This window comes from Gobio gobio (genome assembly GCF_949357685.1).
Source record: "Gobio gobio genome assembly, chromosome: 18".
Classification (NCBI taxonomy): domain Eukaryota; kingdom Metazoa; phylum Chordata; class Actinopteri; order Cypriniformes; family Gobionidae; genus Gobio; species Gobio gobio.
The window spans coordinates 40,299,002-40,313,155 of NC_137111.1; the positions used below are offsets into that span (position 1 = coordinate 40,299,002).

At 37.2% G+C, this 14,154-nt stretch overlaps 1 protein-coding gene across 7 annotated transcripts in view; it reads left to right on the plus strand.

Annotated features, from left to right (window-relative positions):
• Positions 1–14,154, plus strand: part of gbf1 (golgi brefeldin A resistant guanine nucleotide exchange factor 1) — a 115,999-nt gene that overhangs the window by 1,919 nt on the left and 99,926 nt on the right. For all 7 annotated transcript variants that reach the window (XM_079842751.1, XM_079842752.1, XM_079842753.1 and 4 more), the window contains exons 2-3: positions 7,676–7,778; positions 9,015–9,081. In XM_079842751.1, the coding sequence (XP_079698877.1) occupies positions 7,683–7,778; positions 9,015–9,081 (163 nt within the window). In that variant the 5' untranslated portion in view covers positions 7,676–7,682. The remainder of the gene's footprint in view (positions 1–7,675; positions 7,779–9,014; positions 9,082–14,154) is intronic.

Here is a 14,154-nt window from a genome sequence, read left to right on the forward strand (position 1 = left end):
TATACTAAGAGGTCTTTACTTGCGAAAAAAGTAACACTAACAATCAGATGACAGAAGGCATGTAGAAGATTGTAGCAAAGTTCTGATCATGTTTACCAGTTCTCTTTCGTGGCTTATTGCGTGTGAATGGACAAATGGACACCCACTAGGGCTAGAATTTTCTAGTCAACTAGTAGACTGAAATGCACCCTGTTAGTTTTCTTTATTTTACAAAAGCACAAAGTTTTGAAAGTTTTGCTGTTATTGTGAGTGTTCAAGGCATGTAGACCCTTTACACTTTCAAATGTTGTCTTATCCATATGGCTCTAAATAATACTTTCACAAAAGAGTACTTTCTGCTGTTGATTGCACCGATGCCTCTGGCCGCCTTTTCCTGAATATTTGGACCAGCCGTGTTACGTCCTGTCCGTCACGGACTGCATGACTTCACCACTTCCTGTGGATTTCTCTGCGACTTGAGGCTGGAATGCACTACACGACTTTTAAAATCGGAACAGATTTTTAAACAGCAACATTTGGTGTGCAACAGATCCTGAGCGTCATTGACAAACATCTTCTCTTGTAAAATTCCCCACCACTCCCTATACACAGTATGTGTGATCAAAAGCGAAACTTTAAAGCAGCGTGCATTCTAAGGCAATTTCAATACCTCGCATAAAGATAGTAGTTCCCTGATGCCCACAACTTATAGGCCGATAGACAGAGTAGGCGGGATTGCGAATTCACAAGCGAAAGTGATGTTATATAAACTGTTATGTTATATCTAAGCCCTGTTTACACCTGGTAATTTAGGGTGTGTTCACACTTGTCATGTTTGGTTCGATTAAAACGAACCCTGGTGTGATTGCTTGGTTAGTGCGGTTCATTTGAACATATGTGAACGCTGCCATACGAACCCTGGTGAGCACCAAACAAGCGGACCGAGACCGTTTAAAAGATGGGTTTCTCTCCGCTTCCAAACGAACTCTGGTGCAGTTCGATTGATATATGAACGCAACACGGACCAAAGACATGTAAACGAACCAAAAACAGGACGTGCTGTCACAAGATGCCGCTACAAGTCAGCTGATTTGACGACACGGAAAGATCGGTGTATCCAAAATGAGTAGAGAGCAAACGTGGAGCAACGAGGAGGTAAAGTGCCTCATCAATGTATGCAGATCTTTGTTTCTGCAGACAACGGAGGAAAATCCTGGTGCTGTTTTGAATGTTTTGAACATTTTATGAACTGAGTTCTCAGTTCTCAGCTGGTAAAAATAAAACCATATGTACACGCATAAATGATCACGTTTAATCCAGCACACGGCATTGTTTTGAATGTTAAGTAAGCAAGCTCCGTCGCGAAATATACGTCATAAAAGCCGACCAATCAGGTTGTGACCGTATCCCTATGCCTTTGGTTCGGTAACTTTAGGTTCACTGTTAAAAATGCTAGTGTGAACGCTAAGCGGACCAGGACTATATGTTTTGTTTTTGTTTTTTGGTCCGGACCAAACGAACCAATGAACCAAACTAAAAGTGTGAACGCACCCTTAATCTGTCTCTTTTGTCCACTTTCAACCACTTCTGTCCTGATTTCTTTGAGGGGAAGGGCCTATGGGCGGGTAAATGTATGGGCTTTTTCAGATCTTTCGATCTAATGGATGAAATGATCCGACGTAATTTACATATGAACGCATCCAAAGACAACGGAAAAACATATGGAGAGCAGTAGCTTTCGTTTCTGCTCTGACAGCCGCAAGACCACGCTAAACGCTGTGAGTGCATGTTAGAAATCAGGAATGGTGAGAGAACTTGGTATGTTTTTCATCTTCAAACCGAACTTTGAAGCCAAAGTTTAAATCCCTTCTGGCTATTGCGCTTCCTGTAATGTTTACACATTAGGTCGGTAGGCGGAGAGTAGGCGTCTTTTGTGGCTGTTGGAACACATTCGACCACATGAGCGTTTATACTGCGAAAGCAATCCGGTCTAATGCGTTTTCGACTACCGCTGGATGTGGTCGAAAGTGGACAAGCTCAAAAAGTTTTAGACCCTGTTTACACCTGTATTTAGCGTATTTCATTTGTGATCTAATCAATTACAATTTAGTCATCATTATTTTCTTTAAGACTGTTCATAACTTAAAGCTACACTGTGTAACTTTTTTAGTTTATTCTTAGCTAAAATCACTTAGTTCTTTCAAAAATATATGTGCTCATTAATGTATATTTACTTCTTTCAAGTAATAAAGTATTCTAGTAAGTTTATAATATGCCATTGAAAATACATACGGGTAAGGGGTTCGAATGCCGGTCGCCATGTTGCCCCTCCATCTTGAAAGTACATTAGCCAAAGAAGAGGGACATACCCGTAAATTCAAGCTTCGCCTTTCGCGTTTTAACACTCGATGGCACCGTGTCGAATGTGGACGAGGTCGAACTGGAAGCCATGTTAATCTTGGACTAAAACGGCCACCGTAGGAGTTAAAACGAAATCGGAATTGAGAGGAACAGAAACTATTATTCACTGGATGGTCATATACCTTTTCACCGCTAGATGGGGGGGAAATATCACACAGTGTAGCTTTAAGCCAGTTACATAAAAACGTAGATTAGCCTAATTTGGTACCGACTTACTGCCAGTGGGTCATACCAGATTTTAAGACACTGTCTTAACATAATGGATGTTTATGCAACTGGCCCCAGGTGTAAACAGGGCCCTAGTCATTATAGAGTGGTGCAGGGATGACATCAAAACCAAAAGAGTAAAATATGAGTAAAATAAGGTCTGTGGTAAACATAACTTGAACTCTGCAACATAAACTGCACACGTGCACACACACCATAAATTCTCATGATCTATTAGGGCTGGGTGGTATATCGAGTTTGTACAATATATCGATATATTTTTTAGAAATGATATGGAATGAGGCAATACCGTTTATATCAATATAGTACAGTAGATTGATAGGAATGCATCTGAAAAATAGTGGAGTACGCAGAATGAGCTGATGCAGGGAAAGTGAATGATACAATTTAAACGTGACACATGCTTTATATTAAGGGCTTTAAAATAACTGGTAAGATATAGCTAACACGTAACGTTAATATAGTTTAAAGCAGCTTGCCCTGTCAGATGCTCTGAGGCTACTTGTGCTGACCGACAGATAAATACTTCCGGTGTTTAATGCGTTTGAGATGTGGTGCTTTACTCAGTGCATAACTTACATTTCACAGGTATATTCTCCATCTGTAAATGTTAGAAAGTCATGCAAATACGTCCATTTTGCTGTCTGGAGAGGACAAACCTCCTGCAAGTGAATCTCCGCTAAAATGCAGGCTTCCGTGAATTAGCACCGCCACGCGCCCGCGCGCCAAACAGACGGAGCGCAATAGAATAGGAACGCAATAATTCAGACTAAAATATTTGTTGTTGGACAATAAATGTGCCATATGTGGAATTTTAAACCTACACATATTTTTATGAAAGTGACCATTATAATGGTGTAATCAAATATATAGGCTATGCTTTTGTTTTTATTTTCATTTTTAGTTTAGTGAATTTTAAAACAAAATTATTAATTTTGTTTTTAGATTGTAAACCCCCTTTTTGCACATAATATATTGCATAGCCTACATTAAATTTACTGTATTTGTTTATAGCCTTCAGTATCAATATTGTTTTTAGGACATCATTGGTAGGGTTGGGTACCGAATAGGCATGTGCCGGTATCAAATTTTCATGTTGCGATTAATTGCTGAAGCTTTGATCACGGTATACGGTATTATCACGATATTGAAATAAGTTGCAAAAAAAGTGTTGTCATACTACAACAGGTTAAATCACTTTCTTATAACAAAAGAACCAAACATTTAAATACAATAAAGCAATACACAAAAAGGTATAAAGTAATCAAATATTTAAAACAGATTAAAGTGCAAAAGAATTATAAAGAACAATAGGTATGCTGAAATGTACATTTAACTAAGATTAATACATGCTTTAGAAGTATTTTTCATTGTCAGTTTGTTAATGAAGGAACTAATGTTAAATAAATGCTCCAGGCCTTGTAAAGTGTGTGATTGAACAACAGTCAGAACATATTCAAACAATATCTAGGGCATGTAATTTAGTCCAGATTAAAATATAAAATGCAAGTTTTAAAATGAATAGCCTTAAGTCTTTAAGTATTATGTATTCAGGGCTCCAGACTAACTTTTTTCACTAGGAGCACAGTGGCCCCCAACTGAAAATTTTAGGGGCACAACCAGAAATTTTAGGGGCGCACACCGTAAATCAACATGCTAACCAAATCTACTAATTTCCACTGTATTACTAATAGGGATTGGTATCGTTAAGGTTTTAATGGTATTACTACTCTTACCGATACTGCTTATCGATCCGGTACTTTAACAGTATTCTTACCGGTTCTTTTTATTATACTTTAAATATATATTTTTTTTAATAAAAAAATTAAACACAATTAAGAACATAATTAACATGGCTTTATAATCTGAAAAGTAAAATATCTATAGCAAAAGAAACCGCAAAGTTTGAACAAAAATATAAAACATCAATTTATAAATGGACCAGTGTGCAGGCATTCAGAAGGTCTGCTAACATTAATATTACAGTAAAGAACAAACCTACAAAGAAATCTAATAAAGTAATGAAATGTAAAATAACACTGCATAGTTTTCACTGTATACATTGATAGATTAATGCTTATAAAAGCTTAAGTTATTAATTCAAGAGATGTGAATATTTTCTATTTGCCTTTTGTTCGATTCGAATTAATGGCTCAATCGTCAGCAGGTTTATTAGACGCTGCCCCTTTAAGACCGATCAATGTAGAACTAATAATATCATATTCTCCTATTTCTCCGAACTATTTACGCCCATTTAATATATAAACTGTTAAAATAACTACTCTCCAATCCGGTCATTTTGACACCGGCTATTTGTTGTTTATTTGATGGTTTAGACGCGCACACGAAGCCTAAAATATTAAGTGCAAGTCGGTCCATTTCGCAGCACACAAACATAAGCCGCCTTGAAGTTGGAAACAGCGTCTCTTGCGCGGATTATTGTGCATTTAATAGCTCTTTATTATCAAACACATCCCGCAGTTTAGCAACAGTAGAGAATGCAGTTTACAACAATCACTGATTCTGACGTTTAGTTTAGGTTTATGGAGAAATGACAGCGCAGCTGCGAAGGGAAGGATGAGCTCGACGGAACACGGCTATAGGAGTTTTACCTCATACCATCTTTTTATAATTCGAAGCAAAAATCGAAAATAAAATTAGATTAATATCACAGCACATCCCTAAAGTTTAAGCAGACTAAACTTTTGTGTAGTTCTCTTGGCCATCGTCACTCATTAAGCTGACTGTGGTGTTGTGTTTGCTGTAGCTCATTCGCTTTCTCTCTCTCTCTCTCTTCTGGATTGCGAATGGCAAAAATGCATCACGGACAAATGGTTTAATATTATCTCATATAGAAATGGCTGGCAAAGATAGAATTTGCCAGACATAACGTCTATCAATTATAATTAGTAAGTGTATTTTCTTAATTTCTCCAGTACCGACAGCAGGCAAATTTACTGGTCGCACATGTGCGACTGGATGTAAAATTCAGTCGCACACACTCAAATTTTAGTCGCAAAATGCGACCATTTAGTCGCACTCTGGAGCCCTGGTATTAGGTTATGTGATTACTGGGGAAACGGCTGCATTTCTGCTGTTCTGTCAGCGCCCTCTGCTGTCAAAGAATGAATGTGCACTTCAGCGTGTCTCCTCATTCCGCCATGTGCTCGGCTCATGCACGGTCTATTTACCTCAGTGCGCATTCCTCTTTGACATGTCGTTCATTTTAAACGGTTGATGGGTAAAGTATTCTTAAAAATTCATTCTAAAAATCGGAATAATTCGTAATAAATAATTATTCACGGTATTTTGAAGTGCCCACCATAACAATATTGTGCATGTTCATTATTGCGGTATATCGTATTACCGTTTACCAGCACATGTCTAGTACCGAACTCAGTACTTTTTAAGGGCACCGACCGAATTACGCCGGTACTACCGAGTACCGATTCACATGAAATCAATCGGTACCAAATTTCGGTACCTGAGAACGCATATTGTGATATAGACTAGTGTCTGTGAATATTAAACCGCAAATATACTATTTAAATACGAATCATGCGTGTCTCTGCGAATTAATGCATAGACGCGCGGTTTACGTCACACACTCACACTCGCGCGTGACGGCCGTGTGTTTCCATCTCTGCCTCTCATATGAGGACATGAACGCACGAACGTCATCTCCAGAGCCACTGAGTCACTTCATGAGCATTTTACCGTTTCATTTGAGAAAAACTACCGTCATATCATAAACACACAGAAACTCAAATTCAGGGCAACCCATCAAAATAAAAGTTCGGCTAATTTGACAAATAGCTCTAAATGTAATAATAATAAACATCGCAATAAGCATCACAACTTTATTTTTTCAAGTTCTTTTTAAAATTACTTTTTAATAAACATTTTAATAAAAATTAAAAAATAAATGTTTTAATTTTAACCATATAAATCTCAGTTGCAGCACTTTGTTTGACAAAAAAGGTAAATTAAATGAATGTCTTATGTCTTAATTTCATTACCAGAAAATACATAACACATAATTTGTGGGAAATCTTTTCATAGAAATTAAATTTAAAAGAAAAAATAGTAATATGGTTGTTTTTATGAATTAAATTAAGTACCTAGTAGCCTACTATTTACTAGTAAATATTACAGTAATCAAACATCACAGACAATGGCAGACAGCGACAAGGGCAGCTCTGGCATAATGTCAATAACACTTTTATAAAGGACTTACAGGTTCTTTACAGTTATTTATGTAAACATCCCAAAAGTACAGAAAAAAGGTACCGTTGGGTACCGAATTTCAGGTACCGGTACCGATCTAATCATTGGGCATGATGTGAAATAAAATAAATAAATACAGATTTTTTTTTTTTTAATCCAAATAGAAAAACTTAGAAAATACCGTGATTATATACCGTGTGTCGCCATTCAACCAAAAAAATACAGAGATATGATTTTTTGGCCATATCGCCCAGCCCTAATATGATCTATATGCTTCTCGAGGGAGCCAATGATGAATTAGTCCTTCTGGGTTTTGACGTCATCCCTGCACCACTCTGTTGTGAATCCCATAATACCATAGGTTTGATGGGTTTCAGTTTCAATCTACCAGAACACGAGCCAAACATTGGCAAGTCTTTCTGCATAAACAAGAAGATTTTTTTGTTTAGAATATATATTGGAAATACTTTCTGAAGTTTCTAGTACATTCTCTTGGCCATACAGAGCCTCTTTGATCCTCAAAGTTGTGTGTATGGTCCGATTTCTAATATTATTGATTTCTAAAATTTTGTGATTTCTGTGCTGCTGCCTTGCCCCCTCAAGGCACAATCTGGCATAATGAAGTCTGAGTTGATACTACCTGTCTGCTGCATTGTCTGATGCTTTACACAGCGATTACCGCCAGCTTTAAGCTCTGGTCTAGAATCGGTGGTCTGACTAGGATGATCATATATAATGTGTATGTCTCTCTCTCTTGCATTCAATAAAGGATATGAAGTTGTTACTTGTTTGTAATTGCATATATCTAATTGCACTCTAGATTCACTATGGTGGACAAGAATATATACATCGTTCAAGGGGAGATTTCTGTTGTTGTTACTGCTATCAAGAGGAACTCTAGATGGAGTACCCATACTCCTTTGGTAAGTTGTCCACTTTAGATTTATTATAACATTGTAATTATCTGAAATGTAGGGCCTGATGTCCCATAATAGATATTTAAAATGATGTTTAGCCTGATGGTACTGACCTATGGTGCGTTCACACCAGACCAGACGCAAATAAATCGTGCTATTCGCGCGTAGTTGGACGCTTGAACATTTTGAGTTCACTCGCTTCATTCGCATGTGACATTCACTACACAACAGATGCAAATTTGCGTCATGGGAGGGGCTTCTGCCAGCCGGCTTGTTTCTTTGCGAAATGGCTGACATGAATTGTTTTAAAAGACGGCGAATAAGCTTAATTTGCTGGCTTTAACTAGCATGTAGTCTCAATAGGGTGAATTCAGGGGGATTGGGACACTTTTTCCAAGTCATCTCAATGGCAAAAAGTGTCCCAATCGCCCTGAAATCACCCTATGTATAGCTCAAATTGAGTAAAGATTTCACTTTCTTCCACGGAAGATCTTTTTTATTCCTGTTTCTATAAAGTACCTACAGCTCCGGGTATCCACATATGATTTTGTCCTCATTGTTGTCACTACTAGAGCAAGCTCCTGATTAGTTAACGCGGCGCCTCATTCGCGCGAATCGCGCTGCAGAATGTCTATTCGCGTCTTTGCATTGACTTCACATGTAAATGCTTAATTCGCGTCTGGTGTAAACGCACCATTAGTCACTCCGTCTATGGTGGTCTGTAATATATCAAACTTGTTGTTAAAATGCCACATTTAATGGCCATACGTTTCTCAAAATTCTTGAATATTTAAATTAGGGATGAAGTTATTGCTGAAATTGAAATGGCGATAAATATTATCATGTTATGGTCGGTAACTGATAAGTAAAAATAAAACATTGAAATCAGTTGTTTAAATGCTAAAAGTGAATTTAGGCATAACACCATTTAAATGAGATTAATTTTGAGATGTATTAAAGATTATATTTAAGTGTTATGTTAAATGTTTTTAAGATTAAGTTTAAGTGAGCGTTAGAGGATGGCAAAGGTAAATGAAATGTAATATCTAGCATGCACAGTTAAATATTCAATATCAACCCATATATAATGTCATATCTCCAATCCATGACAAAATCTCTAATATTGGTTAAAAACTGATTATGCATCCAATATTTAAATAACATAAACATATTGAATGATATTGTTAGTGAAATGATTAAATGATTTTTAAATGCTAAAATTAATTTGTCATTCTTTCACAGGATGAAGAACAGGACCCACTACTCCACAGCTTCAGCCACTTGAAAGAGACCCTCAATAGCATTAAAGGTTAGACATGAAAACTCAAGATTGCAGTACACAAGCAATTCAAGGGTTAGTTCACCCAAAAAGGAAAATTCTGTCATTTACTCATCCTCAAGTTGTTCCAAACCTGTATGAATTTCTTTCTTCTGAAATTCTTTTGAAAAATGTTTGTATCCAAACAGTTGATGGACCCCATTGACTTCCATAGTATTTCTGTTCTTACTATGGACGTCAAGGGGGTCCATCAACTGTTTGGTTACCCATATTCTTCAAAATATCATTTTTTGTGTTCAGTAGAAGAAAGAAATTCATACAGGTTTGGAACAACTTGAGGATGAGTAAATGACAGAATTTTCATTTTTGGGTGAACGCTTTAACTAATGCTACATTCAGACTGCAGGCAAATGTGGCCCAAAAATGTTATTTTCCTCACATGTGACTCAGATCAGATCAGTTTTTCTCATGACTGCTATAAAAATACTTATTTACAAAAAAAAAAAAAAAAAAAAAATCTGATCTGAGCAATAAATTGGAATTGAGCACAAAGGCTCACAGTGTGAACGTAGCCTAAGATGGTAACTGAAAAGGTGTCTGGACAGTTTTTGTCATGTAGTAGTCAGTTTATCCAGCCTCTTAATTTGGTAACAGTAGCTGTTGAAATTCCCGTCTCCCTCTCAATCTTAATAATACAGATTTATGTTGATAAGTCTTAAAAACAAGCTAAATGATGGGTTTTTCCATTCTGCCACAGCACCAACTCTTCATTTCCTTTATTTAAGAGTAGACTGAACCACGTCAGACAGGATCTAACTAAACAGACTCGTTTAGCATTCGCAAGAGTGCTTCTTTCCTGCTACAGAACGAAAGCATATTTAACCAGGTGTATGCTAAATTTCCTTTGAGAAAAGGGATGGCCTTTTCAAATCAGTCAATATTATCTTTCTCAATGTCTTACTATTGGGCTTTTATGCCACCTTATAATTTTTGGGGTCCCATGGAAACTGTCAGTGTTTGTTCATTTAGTTATCCAAATGCCTCTTAATGAAAAGGACAGCTAAGGTAAATGTTATGCTATGTTTTTATGCAATTGTTCCTCTGTTCAAAAAGAAATGAAAAATCGTTCTTATTGCGATGCCCTCAATTGTAAAGAGGTATTGTAATCATGTTATAACACTTACAAACTTGCACAATTGCTGCTATTTTTAACAGTCATAATCTCCTTATGGTTGATAAAAATTGTATGAAATGCTGATTGAAGAAGACGTTTGAAGGCACCGGGAATCCCTATATAAGTTGAGAGAACTTAATTTCCACATTTCCAGTATTATTTTTACTATAAAGTGCTCACTTATGTCCACAACAGTGACATCTATGGCTTGTTTACAGATTTGCACTAGAATCCTAAGAGCTTTTGAGTTCAAGTAAGTTTAATGAGTGTGGTGACTGATTAAAACAAGCCCTTTAGACTGTCTTTTGGGTAAGAAGGGAACAAACTATCTCGACTAACATGACTTCCCTTTGGTAGCTGAAAGTTCTGCTAAGCATGCCAGCCTGATTCATCATAGTGAATTTCTGTGTATTAATGGAGGGGTGTGAGTTGATGAGATGTGCAACAGCTCTCTACTCTGTCTGCATGTCGTCATGCCTCTGTAATGGAAGCCCTGGACAGGGAGTCCTCTCTCTGGAGAATACTGCTGTTCGGAGATGGACAGGAGCGGCTGTGTCTGGACCCAGGCAGAAATCTACCAAACTCCCCCTCTGACCCATAGTAAAGGCCTTTGCAAGTGTTGACTTTCATTCACCTACTTCATAGTGAATAAAATGGGTGATGTAAGCTTGTTTTCCAAGCATATGTACACCACTGTTTAAAGGTTTGGGGTCTGTACGATCTCTTGTGCTCACAAAGGCTGCATTTCAGCAATACAGTAATAACAGTAATATTGTAAAATATTATTACAATTTAAAATAATAGTTTTCTGTGATGGCAACGCTGAATTTTCAGCATCATCACTCCAGTCTTCAGTGTCACGTGATCCTTCAGAAATCATTGTAATATGCTGATTTGCTGCTCTAGAAAAGTTTCTTATGAATGTTGAAAACAGCTGCTTAAGATTTTTTTTCATGAATCAAAGAACAACATTTATTTATTTGATATAGATTTTTAAAGATGGATTGTATTAGTCTTTATTCTAACTTTTGATCAATTTAATGCACCCTTGCTGATACACATCTTAATATCTTTAAAAAAAAATCTTACTGGCCCCAAACTTTTGAACAGTATTGTAAGATACAAAATAATAAATCTAGTTATTTCTGAAAGTATCAACCAAGTTCGTTTGATTTTCAGCCATGGCTGTAAGTTATGCCTTTAATCAATAAAAATCAATAAAATTGATCCTTTGATCAATAAAAATCTCGAAAGTTCTAATCAACCAGCCTTTAACTTACCGATTGCCTCGTTTTACTATTTGTCTCTTAATAATAGATCTAAAACAGTAAGCACTTAGTGAGTAGTGCGCAAATATTGCTCAATGCCTTTTCAAGAATGATGAAATATGTTAAATTGGGTTTGGTCATATTATGTTGCCAGTGTTTTGGCTCAGTGTACTGTGAATTAAATTTATATATGCATCTCTTAAATAGCCCAGCTGTCTTCTTAATGAAAGCCTATAATTCCATTCACATTGTGGCCATTTTATCTTAGCCAACAACAAAAGATACCGCCAAAGGAAATGTGGATTAGCCCCAAAGGTTTACTAGCCACTTTCTCTGGCTTGATAAAGGTTTCATTCTCCTTCCTCTGCACCAGCCATTTGATTGGCAGGCACATGTGCCGTATAGCGGCAGAATGCAGCTGGAAGTATATCATCTGCAGTTTAGGTTGGGTAAATATAGCAGGGAGACTTGTCAACCCGAGAGATGGATTGTTCTGGGAAAGGAAGTGTTGTCTCTCCCTCCACAAAAAAAAAAAAATGTTCTTGTCTTGAATGAGGCCATTTTTGTATTTGTGAAACAAAGAGTTTCCAGTACGTCAGAAACATGTGTTGGTACTAATACTACCACACTTACATGTACATTACACCTGATTCAAGCAGTGTTTTTGGTCAAATGTGCTGAACAAGACTAAAAAGTTAGCATGTTCAAGGCTCGAAATTGGGTGCATTTGTGCAAGTGCAAATAATTTTTGTGGTGCGACATGTTTGAGGCACTGGTCGACCGACCATAAATCAGAACTGGCTGGTTTTTGCTCCAAACAAACGATCGCAATCAGGTTTTATTTTGACCAATCTCTATTCCGGACTTGCACACAAACTGCATTGCAATAATTTCCCAAAATGTAATTCGTGCGAAAGTATTACAAAGTCTGAAAACAGGACGTTAACAGGCCAGAGATGTCTTATCTCCATGCAAAGTAGTATTTAGCAGTACCCAAAGAAACGCTATATCGCTGCTGTTCCATAAGCGCCACCTACTGTCGGAGAGTGATCTTGCATTTTCAATCGGTCCGTCTGCTGTTTTCACAAATCTAAAGTCAGATTATTCTGTTTTTACTTAAAATCCTATAATTACAACGATTGCTTAATTTTCGATGGGTGCTCCTACATTTTTGCTGGTGCTCCTAACCTTTTGAAGTTGGGAGCACCAGTGCTATCAAGTAAAGTTAATTTCGAGCCCTGATATTGTGAAGCTTTTTCCCTCCGCACAAATTGGATTTGTTGCATGTTGGCAAAATTCTTTAAGTAGCAGGTTGAATAGAAATTGACCTTCTATTTCAACAGGTATTTAGGTTTCATATTGTTATAGATACCATAAGTACCCTACTTTTTTTGACTGACGTACGGAAGTCATCGCTGAGATTTCGATTTGTCTTTTGTCTTGGAATCTCTAGCATGAAGGTGGTGACAGCAATGATCTATTTCATCTGGTGTTATTTGCTCAAGACTCTTGGAGTGAGCTGCGCTTAGTTGCTGATAAGCATGCCCAGACTGAATCTGCGGACTTTTGCATTTTCTGTCTTGATTTGTGGGAAAGTTATATGGAATGACTTTAGCTGTTGTAAAATGTGTTGAAGTGACAGGTTGCTCAAATTAAAATAGTTATTTTCTCCCATGTCGTTCTAAACCTGTTTGACTGGTTTTATTCTGTGGAAAAGACGACAACGGGGTCCAATGATGCCTTGTTCCATAGAAGAAAAAGTCATTCAGGTTTGTAGTGACATGAAGATGAGTAAATTATTAAGTATTTGGCTCTTATTGGAAGCTGAAAGCATTTTCAAATTACCCCAAATATATTTATATTTTCTCTAAGTTTTAATAGAATATGGATAAAGTTATAGTTGCCTCCAGGACTATTATTTTAATATGTAATATTTACATTTTTGCCAATTTGTAAAATAAACATGAAGCACAATCGTCCTCTGTTGGCAGCAGAAGCCAGTCAGATGTTCTTGTTAATCCTGAACCCCTCTGGAATTACAAACAAGCAACTTGGGGTGACAAATGAATGCCATTGCGTTCTGCGGTTTGTGTTTTTCTGCAGACAGCTTTTAGACTCTCCGTTTTGAAATCCACAAACACACTGGTATTGGAGAAGTGAGCTTTAGATCTTGTGTCTAGCATGGTGGACAACTGGTCTATGAATCTATTGGTGTTGTAAGGGAGATATTCTAGCTATGAAACGTGGTCTGTTTAACATCAAATTGAGAACTAGGATTCGGTGTGAGGTCAAGTAATTCTGTGGGATATTTTTGATATCCGCTCTACATCGAATATCGTACCATTGAGGCAAAAAGTGGGGAAGGAAACAACTGTTGGAATGAAGATGTCTCACCTTCTCATAGTATTCACTTTTTATACACTAGTCAGCCCAAGCTTTAGTCCTTTAGAGCTTTGAATCTTCCTCCAACCCTCCCCCTCCCTTCGCGTCAAAGGTCAGGTTTTTGACAAGTCTGTAGAGGAAGCCGACAGACTAAATCCTCTCATTTTTATTCATACAAATACAGGTTTAAAGACGCCACCTGGTAGATCCAATACCAGAGCTTTGTTTGATTGACAACTCTCTCACTTACCCTGTACTCCTAGCCTTTCTCATTTAGTT